This window comes from Taeniopygia guttata, chromosome 2 (assembly GCF_048771995.1).
Source record: "Taeniopygia guttata chromosome 2, bTaeGut7.mat, whole genome shotgun sequence".
Taxonomy (NCBI): domain Eukaryota; kingdom Metazoa; phylum Chordata; class Aves; order Passeriformes; family Estrildidae; genus Taeniopygia; species Taeniopygia guttata.
In genome coordinates this window covers 143,921,627-143,938,528 of record NC_133026.1, presented here as the reverse complement: position 1 = coordinate 143,938,528, position 16,902 = coordinate 143,921,627, and the positions used below count along the sequence as shown (strand labels likewise).

General features: G+C 41.4%; 1 protein-coding gene across 4 annotated transcripts in view; it reads right to left on the bottom strand.

Annotated features, from left to right (window-relative positions):
- Positions 1–16,902, bottom strand: part of CCN4 (cellular communication network factor 4) — a 34,649-nt gene that overhangs the window by 4,982 nt on the left and 12,765 nt on the right. For 3 of the 4 annotated variants that reach the window (XM_072925027.1, XM_002189633.6, XM_072925026.1), the window contains exon 2: positions 2,272–2,551. In XM_072925027.1, the coding sequence (XP_072781128.1) occupies positions 2,272–2,527 (256 nt within the window). In that variant the 5' untranslated portion in view covers positions 2,528–2,551. Of the gene's footprint in view, positions 1–2,271; positions 2,552–16,902 lie in introns of those variants that run through there. The other variant, XM_030266733.4, reaches the window with a different exon arrangement.

The following is a 16,902-nucleotide window of genomic DNA, read 5'->3' as shown; positions in this document are numbered from 1 at the left end:
CCACCAGGTTCCTATTTGATGTCTGCGAGGTTAGATCCTGGGGCACACCTCATCATGGCAGTCCTGATACAGTCTGATTTCCCCCAGTTTGACCTCACTCCCTTTCCCAACACATATTCCTAACTCCTTCAGGGTCTTTAGTTTCCATAAATTATATTGTTTCTGTAGCCCTTCACACCCTCGATTCTCTAGATCTAGCCAAAACATCCCTATGCAAATCCAATTCCTCACAGCAGTTAGTCCCCAGTGCCCAGCACAGGATTCCCACTCACAGGAGCTTTCAGTCACCAGGTCAGGACAGAAGCTGGTGGTGATGCAGCTCAGAGCTGGGTGATGCAGCCTCTATGTGACCCAGGTACAAAAAGAACACATCAGCAAGCCCTGTTCTGTACCTCTCCCTAGGTGCTGAAAACAAGGGAAAGGCCACAGGTTCCTCTGGCAGCCAATCTGCCTCACATCCTAACCATGGAAAGACTTTCCTCTGGTTCCCTTCAGCTGTGCACCATAATGTTGCTCACCAAATAACCATAAATGTCTCATATTGTCATGGTAGTAAGGAAGTGAGAGCAGAGCCTGGGAACCCATCCAGAGCTCACTGGAAAAGCTGGAGGTCTTCTTTCAGCACAGTGCTGCTGCCACTGGCATACCAAGTGCCTGTGATGTGTGGGAGGACTGCAAAAACCAAAGTATATCCAACTCAGAAAACAACCATTTAAATAAATAAACAAATGCAAAGCAACATGAGGGCCTTTAAAAAGGCCTAGGAAGCCTGATAGCTTTGAGACAACATCCAGCCTGTTTTCCTCTCCCAGCACAGGGCCAGCTGTAACGATGTCATTCTTGACAATGTTTGTCTAACCTGCTCTTGCAGACCTCTCATGAATGTTCTACACACACTCAGACAATACATTTAAATTATCTCATATCCTCTTTTCTTAACCTTAATCTTTTCTAATCTTGAAAATCACTGTTTAAGCTTGCAGCTCCTAGCACGTAACTTCTCTTGTTGTTATTTTGCCTGTATCCTACAAAAACTCTGGTTAGACCACAATTTTTTTTTTTTTTTTTTTTTTCCTGTGCCTGAGTCAGTGCAAAGCCAAGGTCATTTCTTACTAAACTTCCCACCCTTCTGCTGGGGAAGAGCAATGCTTAGTACTACTTCTGTGAGAATCTGCCAGCTTACCCTGAATTTCTTAAGTCTTCAAACCTGTCCCTTGTGTAACCTCTGCTCATATTCTAAGTTTCTTGAAACGCAGAGTTTGTGAGCTTTTTCCTCTTTTGTGGATCAGTTATTCTATCACTCCATCTCACAGTCAGCTCTCCTCCAGGTTTATTTTCACCTTTACATTTTCTCTTAAATCATTTGTTTTTATGTTCCAGTCCAGAAGCCTATCCATTTGAGTGGCTTTTTCCTGTTTATGAACCTAAAGCCATGACTTTATGTTCTAATAATGTACTAAAAGCAGCCTTTCTGATCAGCAATGTGTGTCGTTGTGCTGATGATCCTTTTACTTTTAATCATTCCCAGAGTAATAATTTTAAATAATTTCTGACTTTTATGAGAGGATCAGAGTCCCCTCATGTTCTGGAACTCCAAACAAGTGAATATACTCTTAATACCTAAAACACTGCTAATTTCTTTTTGCACTTATTCTTGAAAAGCATTCCAGTGTCACGGAACCAAGAGTTTGCTACTAGAGATGGCAAGAAATCCTTCTTCCTCATAACAGCTAATGTGACTGTAACCATTGTAAACTTAGGGTTTAAACCTCAAATTGTAGCTGACAAGCTCTGATAGACAATGACTCATTCCTGGCCATCTTGACAGAGTATTCTACAGACCACGTGCTATCCTTCTAAGGTATCTGCTATAGGGAATTAGCCAAAAGTGTCTCCTTAATGACATGGTTTTCATGTAGAGGTCCATATTGCTTGTCTTAAATCCAGCTGCCTGCCTATCCTTCCTTCATCCTCAACCTACTACAGCACCTCCTCCTATTACAGGCAGTACAGAATAATCTATTTACACAAATGCTGGTTGGTCTTTGCCCTTGGCTGCAGCCCAATGAAAAGTCAGGAATTCAGATGTCATTTCTCATCCAGCCAACTGCCCTGAGAACAAAGACAGCTACAAGGGAACGGAAGATGATGCACGGAGGAGCTGATAAGCGCGAAGCCGCATATCTAAAACGAGATAAATCGCAACCCCTGCTCAGACTGACGGGAGCTGCCAGAGTTTATCTAAGCCAAAAATATATGTACATCACTTACGTGCACATACTCCTATTTCGTACCTAGGTCTGTCTCCACTGTAGTCGCAGTACAGGCCCCTGTGGAAGTCACAGGTGTCAGCCTCCGTGCAGCTCTCTCCTCGCTGCCTGGCACACGTCTTGCAGCAGTCACAGCCATCCGTGACCAGGCTGACGCCGACCGCGCACCGGGGCGGGGACCTGGGGCACTCGCAGGGCCACCTGCAGTACTGAGTCCGTGTGTAGGTCTCTGTCGTGGCTGGGACAGCGCTGGGCATGGGGAGGGACGTCTGGCCAGTGGCCTGCAAAAAAAGAAACACGGCTTGGAGAGCATTGCAGAGAAACGTGTGCTGCTTAGTCCTCAGTTAAAATCTCCTCAGGTCTTATGAGGGAAAAAAAAACTTCAACAAACCAGCAAGTCAATTCAAAATTTGATAATCAGATAAAAAACCTGATCAAGGTTAGTCAAGGTAGGAAAGGGATTTCACTAAACACACTGATGCTATTCCAGGTCACTATTGCTGAGATTATGGAGTACTAGGATGCCGGAGTTCATATCAAAAACCACAGAAGGTAGAGGCTTGTTGCATCTGAACCCTCAAATGCCTTGACAACAAACTCTGGATGACATTTAACAGCACCAGCCATGCTTGTGGTGCAGGAAGAGTGCAAACTGGGCAAGTGACAAACCAAATATTTCATTTTTCTAAGGGAATCACTGCAAAGAAAACCTGTGCTGTACATGGAGACCAAGCAGGGTGCAGTATCTCAGGCACAGACACCAATGGAGTTTTTCACATGGTGTCAACAGCAGAAGGAGCTGCTGGGGCACATGTGGTCTAGAAGCCCTTTCTAGTGCTGAAAAAAATAAGTGTGTAACCCTAAAAACTTAAAAGAAGGAAAGTCCGACTCTAGAAATTGTTAAGGCAATTCCCTCCATTGCTGCCTTCCCTGAACTGTACTTTATATCCCCACTGGCTTTTTCTCTTTGCAGTTTGAGATGTCTCAAACAAAAGGCTTTCCAAAAACTCTCCTTGAAGAAAATGCCTCACTCAAGAGTTTGTGGGAAAAGACTTCACAGCTATCCATCAGGATATCTCAACAAAGTCCCCTTACTGTCTTTTACAGTTTCTTTGTTAGCAGGCTCAGATTTTATTAAAGTACATTCCTAAGCCCGCTACTGCTGTATCTGAAGGTGTATTTAAATATCTTGGAAACTGGTTATCCTATATTTAGAACACTAAATTGTGAACACATTGCTAATCACCGCCAAATAGACAATGTGTTTGCTCTGGGCATAATTCCCAATTCCATTAAGGCCCTCTTTACAAACAGTTGGCCCTAAAGTAGGCTTAAAACCACCTTTAAACTCTTGTTTAAAATAAAACATACCAATATAATTTACTCCCACTTTAAGGCTCCTTGATGCTGTCAGAGCTGTTAAAAGAGGAACATTTAGATTGATGAAAAGCCCTGGCCTTTTAATAGTAGGATTTTTCATTCCATTCACAATCATTTAAGTAGGTGCAATAATCTGCCACTTGAGAAGAGAGGCTTCCTCAAGTGCAATAAACCTATTTACTTTGTTGCTGATCATTTAAAAAAGTGCTTAATAATCAGATCCAGATATACAGACAAAAGTCACACAGCTATTTAAAGAGCTCATTGCCACAGCCCAACCCTGTAAGTAAATCCCTTCCCCATCCCTTGTTTCTATTGTCAACATGAGCGAGCAGCTTCTCCCTGTGCAGATGTGAATGTGTCTGTGAGCCAGCACACGTAGCAAAGAGGAGCCCTCATGCTCCTGTGGGTTTAGCTAATGTGTGAAGGGCTGAACTCTTGTAAAGCACAGAATAGCTGGGACACATTTGGTGGCTTGTGAGAGACAAGAGTTTAGAGTAAATTATTCAACAGCCCTTCCTCTACGTCTGACACCTGAGCTGGCCAGGGAAGCCTTTCCAGTGTCCTTATAGTGAGGAACTGTTGTGGATCTCGGATGTGCTGGCTGAATTGTCCAGAGGTGTGGCTGAGTCCATGGGATGGATAGTGCACATGAGCATCTTCAGATAATCAGTGTGGACAGGCACCAGAGAACCATCATTCCTGGGTTTTACAAATGGGGAAGGCATGGAGTGATGGAGTTGGCATCATGTCCTAGGCTCCATCACCACCTAAGCAAAACCCAGCCTTTGGAAACTGTTGTCCACTGGAGCCTTTAAAAGTGCGCAACCTGTACAGCCTTGCAGGCTCTCCTCCTCTCCCCTCCTAAGTCACTCAGACCTTCACTGAGGGAAAAAACATTCTGTCAATTTATAAAAGTATTGGGTTTCCCATTTCCATGGTCAGCTGTTGTCACTGGAATACCAAGTCTCTTTGGAAAAGTCACTCAGCCCTACTACTTCAATGTCCCAGAACATTTTAGAAAATACACCCTTCAATTTTAATGAGTATGCTGGTTAAATCATCACGACTAATGCTTTCCACAAGTGCTATCAACAGGAAATCACCCTGTAAGAGCCTCCCCCAATGGCCATCCTTCACTAGAAAAAAACACCAAATAAACAAAAAAATCCACCCATGTAATTTATGGTTTCAGGAATAATGTATTTAGGGTCAATATAATGCACAGGAGGACAATGATTTTGTAAGAAATCTGAAATAAGATTTCAGATTAAGAAAGAGGTAAGAGCAAAGAGAAAATGAACACCTAAACTCACAGTAGTGGGGATTTGACAAGCTTATTTTAAAATATCAGAAAGATAAAAGAATATGCTTGTTAGGAAATTAATTTTCTGAAGTATTGGTAATTAACCTGTTTTGTTTAATTATTCTTTAATCTTGGAGTCTGCAGATTTGTTATCTTGCGTTCCGAGGAAAAAATATTCCACCAAAATTATTCATGAGTTCTAACGTTTCTGCTTCTGGAGATACAAGCCCATCCTCATTAAAACAAGATGAAACCTTTCTCACCCTGCTATGCCTGATAATTCTCTATTAAAAACACTCCTGATTTATGCTTGGCAAGCTCCAAAATTACTTTCTTTTTGCATCTGCAGAGCAGATTGCTAGCAACAATTCCCAGCTAATTTCTGTCTTCACATTCAAGAGAAGAGAAGGAGAAAATAAAAAAATTACCCACTGTCTGCCATAGCCACAAACTCAGTATTTTTAATAGCCAGGAGTTTTACTACCAAGTTTCAAGATATGAAATGGATAGCAGCATTTTAGCAGCACATCTTTCCTGCCGGCAACATGTATTTTCAATTTGTTGAAAAATACTACAATTTTAAGTATGTTTTAGTTTTGAAAACTCGAAGAACCAAGCTATGGTTTTGAAACCAGTGTATATAGCCCAAACTACAAGCTAGGCAGACTTATTGTAGCACGTTTACATAATACACGAGAAGCCTCTACCTTTGCTTTAAAGCAGCAAAGTATCACAATACACCCCTTTGCTTCTAGCTTTTACAGATGTTTAAAAATATATTTATGTGTATTGATTTTACTGTTTCAGTGCTGCAAGATCTTACTCTTAAAACCCTTTTATTTCAAGTATTTTTCTCATCAGCTGGGTGAAGGTAGGGAGAAGCTCTCCCTGTTCTTCCCCTCCAGCTTATTGATGTGAAATGTTTAGACAGGATGGTGACTTCTAAATTGGATTTCTTTGGCTGCCAAGAGAGCTGGAGAGGTGGTTCCATAGCAGCAGAAACCTTAATATTTTATCAGCTTCCACTGTTTTCTCCTTGGTGGTAATTTAGTCTCAAAGGAGAGCTTTTTATTTCAGTCAGAGACGCCCAAGCTGTGTTTTGCAGGATACATGTTGTTGAGTGGACTACATCTAATTTCTCACAGTAGAGCACATTAAAGAAATAGTTTTAACCTACATTGCTGATACTGCCTTTCTGAGCAAATGCCAGATGTTGTTGATGGAGGGATACGATGTGATCTGGATTATCCCGTTCTCTATCTCTGACATACTCACAAGTGAAAATGATTAGTGAGGAAATTTTATTAAAACATTCTCTGTACTACAAGGTCTGACAACGTCATCCTGTCACTGTTTAGAAGTAAGTCCAGATTTGGAGTCTGACTGTTCTAAAAAAGAACACTGAAGTTAAAAACGCAGTTTTATGCAGACACTCTGGGATGCATCTTCTAGGAAAGAGCTGAGCATTTGTACATAACACACATCTGCTTTCCCCTGGTTCCACCTACTGGCTGAACTACTGAGAAAGCACAAGCAGAAATGCCTGCAGAGCCAATTCCAGTTCCAAGAACCACCCTAAGTATTCCTATTATCCAAAATTATTTTAAAGACAGCCAAGGAGGCTCATGCACATTCCCAGAGTTTCAAACACTAATCTGATATAGCACATTCCCAGGGGAACACAGCATCTGGAGCTCAATAAACAAGTAAAAAATGAAAAGACATAACGAAATATAAACAATCCATTAAATAAAGTCACATACCTTTCCATCCCTCAGTTGTATTTTTGGGCAAGCATAGAGAATGCTTAGTTTCATTCCAGAACGGACAGAAGTTAAAAATTCATAATGCTTGTCAGAGAGATGGCAATGTAAAACAGGACCTGGCTTACATCCGTGGGCTTAAATCAGGCCCTCAGGGTAGACATTTGTTCTTGATTTTTCTCAGCTGAAACTTCTGTGCTGAATATTTCTGAATATTTGCATTACTATTATACCCAAACCAGATGGGTTAACAGAGAGCCAGTTCTTACAGGGAGATCAGCAGTAATCACAGTACCATCAGGACTTCCTCACTGTTAAACTCTTGCAACAAATCCCTAAGTCCCCATGAATGCTCATAAACTGTCACAAGCTAATGCTAGGGACGAGTAGCATCAGGACAGAGATATAAATCTGATTCTGCAGGACACATAATTTAACTGTCAGAGGAAAATATGATTATGCAGGGCTCAGCTTCCCCATGCATGAGGGTCTAGATACCTCATTAAAACTGATCCCAGACATGAAATCTCCTGGACATATTATGAAATCACAGACTCTGAACCCAGAAGATACAAGACAGTTTTAAAGATGTCAGGTGCCATCTGGATTTATTCTTGCTGTGTATGGTAGGTTGAGCATAAAAGAACATTCTGCATGAAGCAAAACACCCAATAGCCTAAGAAAATAAAATATCCCCAGTGAGCCAACCATTATATGTCTGTGGATCCATGAATGATGAGCAATCAGCTTCCCGTAACTTTATTTTGGGAAATGTATCTGTGGGAAGAATGTAGACAGATGTTTGGAATAGTCTTTTCTAACTCAGTTTAGACAATTACAGAGTAAAGATTACATACATTCACCTCTTTGCCAATAATTGCTTATACTGGAAAATTCAGTGTGACCTCTCCTTTTCTTCATATTTTTCCATGGAGTGTTCAGAGGGAAAAAGCTTCCCTGTTAGAAAGCAACCTGATGTTTTATAACTGTTGCCCCAGTAGAAGCACTAGAATAGGGTGACCTAAAAATGTTTGGGCATCATTAACAAATTGACACAGCCACTGCTGACTCCACAAACAGAGATATTAAACAGCACAATTTCCGTGCTCCAAGAGCATTTTAATGTCTTGCGCTGCAATGAGCTCATCCCGTGAAACAAGCTTGAACTGGAGTTTGAGAAGTAACAGGGAACATCTGGAGGAGAAATAAGAAAAGTCTCCAGAAGGTACAAGCAGACAGACTTCAGTTTTAGGAAGGGGAAAATGTGTGTGGACCATGCAAGATCACAGAGTTTGAAACCATCCTAAAGCTGTACAGGACAAGATCTGGCCCTATCAGCCAAAAGCTGGGTACCAAAACCAGTATCAGCTCCAGCTGCCAGACAGGAGCAGATTGCCTTGGCAGAGGTTTTTTACTTCACAAGTGTAAAGTAAAACCTCTGCCATTGTTCTGCATTTGCTTATCTCCTTTTCAGTCATGTCTGTGAAATCAAAAGGAAGATATTTTTTATCTTCTTACCCTCTTGGGGACATTCTTCTATGCTGTGAATAAAAAGTAAAGAAAAATTAAAAAGCTCCATTTATTTGTTTATTTGGTTGTGGTGTCTTTTCTCCATAGCAAGAACAGCACAGATTTCATTAATTTCTTCAGTATTATCTTGGTTTTCATGATTTTTTAAAATAAAAATATAAATCTGCATTTTCAAGTATCCTCAATTTTCTATTTCTGTTCAAATGCAGAGAATTTTGACTTAAAACAACTTCTAATTTTTAAATTTCAATGTTATTTAAATTCTCTAATCTGAAACAATTTACGTGACCTATATCTGCTCTTCCCTGGAGCTGCTAATTAATTGATGATGTCATACTCCCTATTTCCCTTAAATAGCAATGTTCCCTCCATATTAAGTTTCCACAACTATTTCTCTCTAGCTCTGAATTTCTGAGTTGGTCACTTTATTTTCCAACTATCAAAGTTTCTTCCTTCTTGAAACCCATATTAAGTGCTCTCCTTTTGCAATTTTTATGTTAATAAGTTTATTTAGATCCAATATGGAAAATAATCTGGTTTTGGTGAGTTATCACTAGAACAATTGATTTCCTGGACTACAGTCTTGAACCCTCACTTCAAATGGTCTCTCTGGGAATTTGCAGTTTAGAGCATGGCAACCAAGATGGTCAGAGACCGAAAGGAGAAGACACTGAGGGAGTTGGGCTACTCTCAGTCCGCTCTTCCCAGTGGTAGCAAAGAGTGAAACAATGGGCAGAAGCCACAAAATATAACTGGGGAGGTTCTGAACACAACTTCTTTCCATGCACCTCCAGGACAGATCATCCAGGGAGGCCCTGGATTATCCATCCTCACATGTTGCACTCAGACCTCCAGAGGGTAAGGGCAACTAGCATGGCTGTGCATGCACACCTTGCCAAATCCACATGTGAAAATGTCCCCCAAACCCAAACCACCTACAGGGCATCTTCCCCACTTCAATTCTGCATTGTGCCACCTAAAGTCTGCTTCTGGCTCAGGGAATAAAAACTGATCTATTTGTTAAATGGTGCATATAATGCAGACAAAAGAATTCCATTTTTCAGGACCATCCCATCTCCTCTCATAAACCCAGCCAAACAAAAGCTATTTGACAGATTATTATTTTATTTGATAACAGGAAACATACCATAAATGTGGCTTTGTAGCTGAAAGGAAAAATAAGCTGCTGCTACTTCTGCTTTAATAGCCCCTTTGGAACACATGGCATGCCTGACTTAATCCAAAAAACATAGCTGCCATTTAATACAGTGTTGTATCATTATATCAAAGCCACCTCAAGACTCTCAATGAAAGATGAGCAGTCTTTGCACTGCTACATCCCTGTGGTTAAGTAAAAAACAGATGTAGCCTACAACGTGTCTGAATAAACATCAGCATTTCCAGATATAGAGTCCCATCACAAAAGGGTATTTTGTGCCAAGAGTGGCATATTTTGGTAACTGTGGCTCATAGTACATTATGAGATCTGCTAGACAGAAAATGCAGATGGAAGATAGAGGTGACATCCTCAGGGCCAATAGAAGATGCCAGACTTCTGCATACTTGAGGAGTATGTAGAAACTAATCCTCAGCCTCGTTGCAGAACATTATGATCCAGCTGGAAGTGGTATGTGTTATCTCACCCTTTGCCAGGCAAAATCATGGCACAGGCCTCTTGTAGCATCTGAAGTGAGCTGGTTCTGTCCATGCAAAAGTATCAGTAAAGCAGCATTTGTGCATTGTAAGCAAAGGCATCCACACCACAGTGGATGGTTGCCTGATCTGGGTGTGGTCTGGCCATAGTTCTGTAGTTCTGTGAGGAAAGCACCTTCTCTTCACAGAATCATGAAATCCAGATATCCAACCAGATTTTAACTAGTTCCTGTGACTCTTTCTAGAAAACCAAATCAGGAAAGCAGCAAAACACAGAGTGAGAGAGGAGCAATCAAATTTTATCTTATACCAAGCAGGGGAAAAGAATAATGGCAAGAGTGCAATTCTAAGTACCAGCAATGACAAACCCCATCCACATGATTGCTGTGCTGTACTTGCAAGAACAAGACTTGCACCATGGTGTCCACCACAACTCCTCTTAGCTTGTGATACTTTCACACTTGTATTGTGAAAATTTCAGCTGATATCCCCCACCATGAGGTCCTCTGAGAAAAAAACAGATTAAATTCCAAAGATCAGATGGAATAGTATTTAAATGAAAGAAGGGAAACGTGATTTGAAGATGCATCCAGACAGCAAGAGGTCTGACTGATGTTCTGAACAAGCAGCAGGGATCTGGAAATCCCTGAAAACAGGATCATGGCAGTGCTAAGACATCTGGGAAGTGAATGAGTGTTGTCATCACACTGAAGGTGCAGAGGAAAGAGAGACTCACACAGAAGACAAACCGCAAAACCTCCCTGTGAGTTAAAGTCATATAAAATGGTTAAGGCAGGGTGAGGGACAAGCCATGAACATGAGGTAACTGAAGTGCCCAGGTTGTCACAAAGAGAAAAAGGGGAACTGAACACCTTCTACTTTTCCCCATCACCCTCTGGGGGCATCTGATCACACTGACAGCAGGACAGAAACAGCACCATGGCCTGTGCTGCTTCCAGGGGTTAGGTTTTATGCCCTCACTGTCGTGTAAGTAAATAATGGAATCACAAAAGATAAGGGGCTAATGTGGATGTCTCAAACACCAACAGCCAAACAGCTGTGGAGACAACCAAGGGTGTTGGTAATAACACACTGTGAGAAAGAACAGGATGTGGCTGGAGAAGGGATCACAGGCAGGTAGAGGCAGTACATTTCTGGGATAAATGTCTTTGATCTGGCTCCCGGAGATTAACACAACACAGTACAGCACAAGGGCAGGGATGAAGCTGAGGAACAGGCTCAGTAGGAATTAAGACCACTAAATACCCTCAAAACCCTCCAACACATTTCCAGAAAAGTCAAGAAGAACAGAGTGTCTGTGCATGCTAAATAATTTCCATAGAAAATTAGGAAATTATTTCCAGGGCAGGGAAGATTTATCAATAAAATATAAATTAATTATTTATTACAATAAAAAATACATTAAGCCCTGGGGTGTGTGCCCCAGGAACGTGGACACCTTATCAGATGGATCTGATAAGGACCGGTGATTTCGCTCTTCCCTCCTCTCTCTCCCCTTCTTTAATCCAATCCATCTCTCTCTCTCTTTTCTCTATCACCCTATTTCTTTATTCAAACCCCACTGCTGTGTGCTTACAGTAGGAGAACAGGGAATAACTTGCACCAATTTCCATGCAAAGTGAGTAATTTAACAATAAAACTTTGTCAGCTTTCATGGACTTTTGTCAACATGAACAACTATGAATCTTGAGTGCTCCCATTTCTTAGAAGAGTGGGACACAATGTAAAGTCCCATCTGTCTCTTTCAAAATCCCAGACGGAATATCCATGACAATTCTCTATACTACAGTGTGAAATGATTCACTCAGACTCACATCTAAACAATCTTAATTTCAGGAATCTGAGGAAAGTATAAAACAATACACAACACAGAGCAGATGCTGCTTTAAATCACATCCTAGAGGAACTGACGTAAGGAATTCCCTAGGGAGACACTATCTTCCTAATCTGTTTACTTCCAAAATCTGGTATCAAGCTTTTAACCATATCATAGGGCACCAATGTCAAACAACTGCCTCTTAAAATCCCCCCCAAAGATTTAATTATGTATTTTGTCACTGTGCTTTAGAATGTGCAGAAAAGTTTCTCCAAAGGAAAACTGAAGTCCTTTGCAGCAGTGATGCCTAAAACAAGGAGCAAGCAGCAGAATGGTAACACAAGCCTTCTGAGCATTTTTTCTTCTGGCTTGAAAAGCAGAAATATACAACACAACAATACACACACATGCAAAAATAGACTTAAGAGTTTTAAATAAAACCAGTAAATTCAGTATAAATGTATCTGCAAGCACTGCATGAGATCAGATGTACAGAAGACCATGGTTGGAAGGGAGTCTGAGCCCATGCACAGCAGGTAGGCAGCAAGCCAGACACAGGGTGGTCCATAAGCTAGAGAAATGATGAATTGCTGCAAGCTCATATTAGAAGCTAAACTGAGATCAGCACCAACAACCTTGCCAATTTTATGATGAGATCATTTAGCAGGAGCAGAGTGATTAGCTAGAGGCCTGCTTTTCCCAAGCTTTGCTGAACTTATCTGCCTAAATCCCTGGAACAAACCCAGCCTATCTGAAAAAATTTTACTAGGTCAACATGTGGAGCAGAGACATTATGTGCCAAAACATGTACATAATGACCCCTCCCAATTATGATATCAAAGGGTATTAGGCCTAAAGCTATGAGGATGGAAAGGAACACTAAAAAAATCTGTAATTTGTTAACTTTTCTAGATGGTAATTGGGACACTGAAGTAGATTGAAGTACAGGTTTTGTAAGCAGAAAGGAGGAGACTAAATTTCAGATACTCAATGTATCTGTACATCACCAGATGTACCAGATCCAGGACAACCCTGTGCTCAGTTTTTTTATGATCTGTTACAAGTGACAAGCCTGCACAGGTAGTTTGTAGTCTACCGAAACAGACAATGTCAGAAAGAAGCATCCTCTTTCTTGGAAATCTAGGAAAACAGATCAAGTGCTATTCTTACCCAGCTGCTCAGCTCAGCCTCAGCTCTGGTCAGGTGTGAAATGCTGTACAATACCTGAATTAAGACATGTGCAAAAGGACAGCAGAAGCCCACAGACTGAATGCCATCTAGAATGAAAATTACCCCTTAAAGCCTGTCTCACCAATCTGAGACAGATGAGTTCTTCATGACAGACTTCAACCTATCTGGGGATCATGCTAGAAATCAACACCAGTGCTGCATTTCCAAGAGATCATCTAGTAAGACATGTAAAAACACAAATTGTTTTTACATATTATTAATTTTCTTAGTACTGTCATAAACTTAATGTAAGCTACAAGCCCAACCACAAGCAAACCAACCTCCACTTTTTCTTTAAGAAAGGAAAAGAAAATCAGCTTTCAAGACAAGACTATCAGGAGGTAAAAGTTTTGAGGCACACAGTCATTTGAGGGTCAATTTATCCTATTAAAGGTAAAAAATAAACACTTTTCTTCCCTATGAATGTAGAAGCTACTCATTTATTACACATCCAAGAGGATATCTGACCAGATTTCCCCCAGAAAAGGCAGGAATCCAGAAGAGCAGGTTGCTCAGAGCCCCATCCAGCCTGGCCTTTAACACTTCCAGAGATGGCATGTCCAAAATTTCTCTGGGCAACTGTGTCAGTGCCTTACCTCCTCACAGTAAAGGATTTCTTCCTAATATCTGATGTAAATGTCTCTTCTTATGATTTAAAGCTGTTCTCCTTTGTCCTGTCACTATCTGCCCATAAAAAGTCTGCCTGTGTCTCTTTTTTATAAGCTGCTTTTATAAGTAATGGAAGGCTACAGTGACTCCACCATGAAGCTTTCTCTTTTCCAGGCTGAACAACCCAAAATCTTCCAGTTGGAGAGTCAGAGCTGGTGAGAGGAGGAGAAATGGAGGAAATAAATTTTGAGTGGGACCTGGAGATGCCCATGCAGTGAGACATAGTTACAAATAAGTCTGTAAAAGAGAAGTTCCTTTTCTAATGTAGACCACAAAGCCATGTGGCAATTGCACATTGGATGCATCTTCTTCACTTCTCACAGTCACTGCAAAGGATAAATGATAGGCAGAACAGCATGACTAAAATATCAATGCCTTAAAAGAATATTTATGCTAATAAAAGATAATTTGCACCAACAAATTAATTTGATCGAGTCCGCAAATAAATCCCCCTGGCAGTCAAATGTATGAGAGTTTTGGCTCCAAAAATGTGCTGGAGCAAGTCACCAGCTCTGTGCAGTGCTGTAGAATATTTCAGATTTGGCTATAAGCAGTAACCACACTTGTGAGATGCTCAGTAGATCATGGGGATCTTTGGCTCTGGTGAAACGTGTCAAAACCCACCCACTCTCCTCAGCTCCTCTGAGCAAGGAGCTGCATTCACAGCTGCTGGGTGCAAACCCCGGGCCTCTCTCTGCTAAATGTAGAGAGGATCATTGCATTGACCTCACAGGAGACTGAAAATTCTATGTAAAATGCCTGATTTTAATGCAGCCAAAGGTAGAGAACATAAACTCTACATTGGAAGAGTCGGGCATGACTTTGCTGTTGAGCTCAGCTTTAACCTCTCTGTGTCTGCAGAGCAGGAGTGGAAAAAATTCTTTTGCTACAAGGAACAAACTCTGAAGGCTGTGAGCTGCCCAGACCATGGAGGAACATGCAGCAGCCTGGGACAAGGGAATGAATGCAGGTGAGGGAGATCCCAAGAGTTCCCTGTGAAGATACCAGTATGGACAGGGAGAGGTGGGAAACCCAGAGCTGCTACAAGTGCTATAACCCCAGGGCTTTGCTGTGCCTGGGATGAACAAATTTTTACTCACTCACCCACAGAAATATCCTTATTTTTAGCATATGACTTTATCTGAATATGACTTTCAGCTATGTCTGGAAGAGTTCGAATAAGGTGGAACACCATAGTTGAGCACCTTCAAGAAATCTACTTTAGAAAAAAAGGGGTTTTCCATATTTTTCACATAAGGGGAACAGTGATCTGGCAGCCAGCATATTCCTCAGGCTGGGTATGCCTGTAGCTCCAGCAGCAGGTTTCACTCAAGATGGCAGAGTCGGATGCAATCAGGTCCTCACCAATGGGTATGGTATCACGAATGCCATCAATTAAATAGGGTGTGATACCCCCACTGCCATCTATTAAATTGTGTGTAGGCCCAGAATGAAAACAGACACAGGTGAAGATTTTGTTCTGGTATGAAGGGCTGAAACACCCCTGGAATGTAATTTATCCCAAGCTGAAGTCTATTAGACACTTTCTCATCTCATGCACTAAAAATTCTCTTTACAGAATTCTGGTACATTGGTTTTCTGCTGGTGCTCTTGCCAGGGAATTTAATGATTTCAGTTACTGTGGATTAAACTTAGAAGACCTAATGCCAAAACCAATATAACAAAGTGTAGATGGTGAAGGACAGAAGTGTTTTCGCCAACAACAAGAGGAAATCCTGTTCCTTTTGAATGAAGTGTTAAGCTACAGCAGGATGTGTGATGTGTGGGGATGTGCAAAAAGAAGGAGGAAAAAAAGGATGATCTGGACAGAGAAGGTAGACATTTCCTTTAAGGAGAGAAACTGGTGATGCTGTAGCAACACAACTGCAAGATCTGAAGGGTTAAACTCTGTATTTACAGAGCCATCCAGGAAACACAGCTGTATCAACAGGAAGTGGAATCTGGACTCAGAAGTGCATTTTTAAACTTGTCCTTTTCTTTCTCAAACCTACTGAGGAGATTAACAGTGGAGATTTAACACAAAAAAGAAAGACCTCAAGTGTGCACACTCTGTAGCAGCAAAGGACAGAGAGGGGAGAGGGCAGGTCCCAGTGTGCTGGCACGGCGTTTAGCAGCAGTAGCATCCGTTTTCCAGCCCACCATGAAGACATAAAGCCTATTCAAGGCTCAGGGAAGTCTCACATGGTGGGAATTTACTGACATGAGGATGACTGACAGGCCCTTGAGTTGAGCTGAGCCAGAAGCAGCCAAAGTGCTGTGGACCAGACCTCCATGGCTGTCCATCTCTCAGCATACACCCCCACATTTTGCCTGGTCTCCAGGACACTTTTCTCCACTCTCCTCTACTCTCCATGGTTGAATATCCTTAAGAAGTGATAATTTCAATTTTGCATTTTTCAATTCCATCAGCCAAGCTCCCAGCCACAGAAGAGAGTCCAACTCTCATTGGTTTCAATATAAAACTCAGACACAAAGTAGAGAAAAATAAAGAGATATTAGAATATTGCTGTGGATCAGGTTCCTGACCCTACCCAGAGCTCCCATTAACTTTCCAAGAAAACAGTGGAATTCAGCATTTTAACTGTAATACAAAAGGACTTTTCTTCCTGCCCCTCCTCTTCCTCCACCCCCCATTTCTGATAAAGTTCATCACAACTCTACAAAAATGCCAGGAAGTGTATTTGCATTTTTATCAGAACGTGAGTTAAAAACCTGCAAATTTTGTTACACAGCACTTGGAGTGTCCTTCCTACTCAGTCTCTTTTATTAGAAAAAACAAACCACAGACACACAAGCAAACCAACCTGTTGCAAAGAGACTGATGCAAAATGAGAAGGAACAACATTTTATTTTTCCAAATACACTCATTTTGCAAGCCAAATGATTTCAAGTCTGCTACAAACTGCATGATTGCTGGGGGGAGTTTAAGGCTGACATTTAGGAACCAGAGTCTCACCCCCCATGTTGACAGAACCCACAACCATTAGCCCCTCGGGTCAGAAGAGAAAACAGACACTGCCTACTTGGTAGTGGCTGTGGAGAGAGGATGCCTGGGTTCCACAGTCACTCTGCCACATTTTTACCTTATTTTCAATCATTAAGAAGGATTTAGATCCATATCCTGTTTGTTTGGGAGTTCTATTTCAGTCAATTACTCAACTCAGGGGAAATGGTGATGTATCATTTCATGCCATAGATTATAATAGCATCAAATAATTGACACAGATTGATCCAAAAATCCCC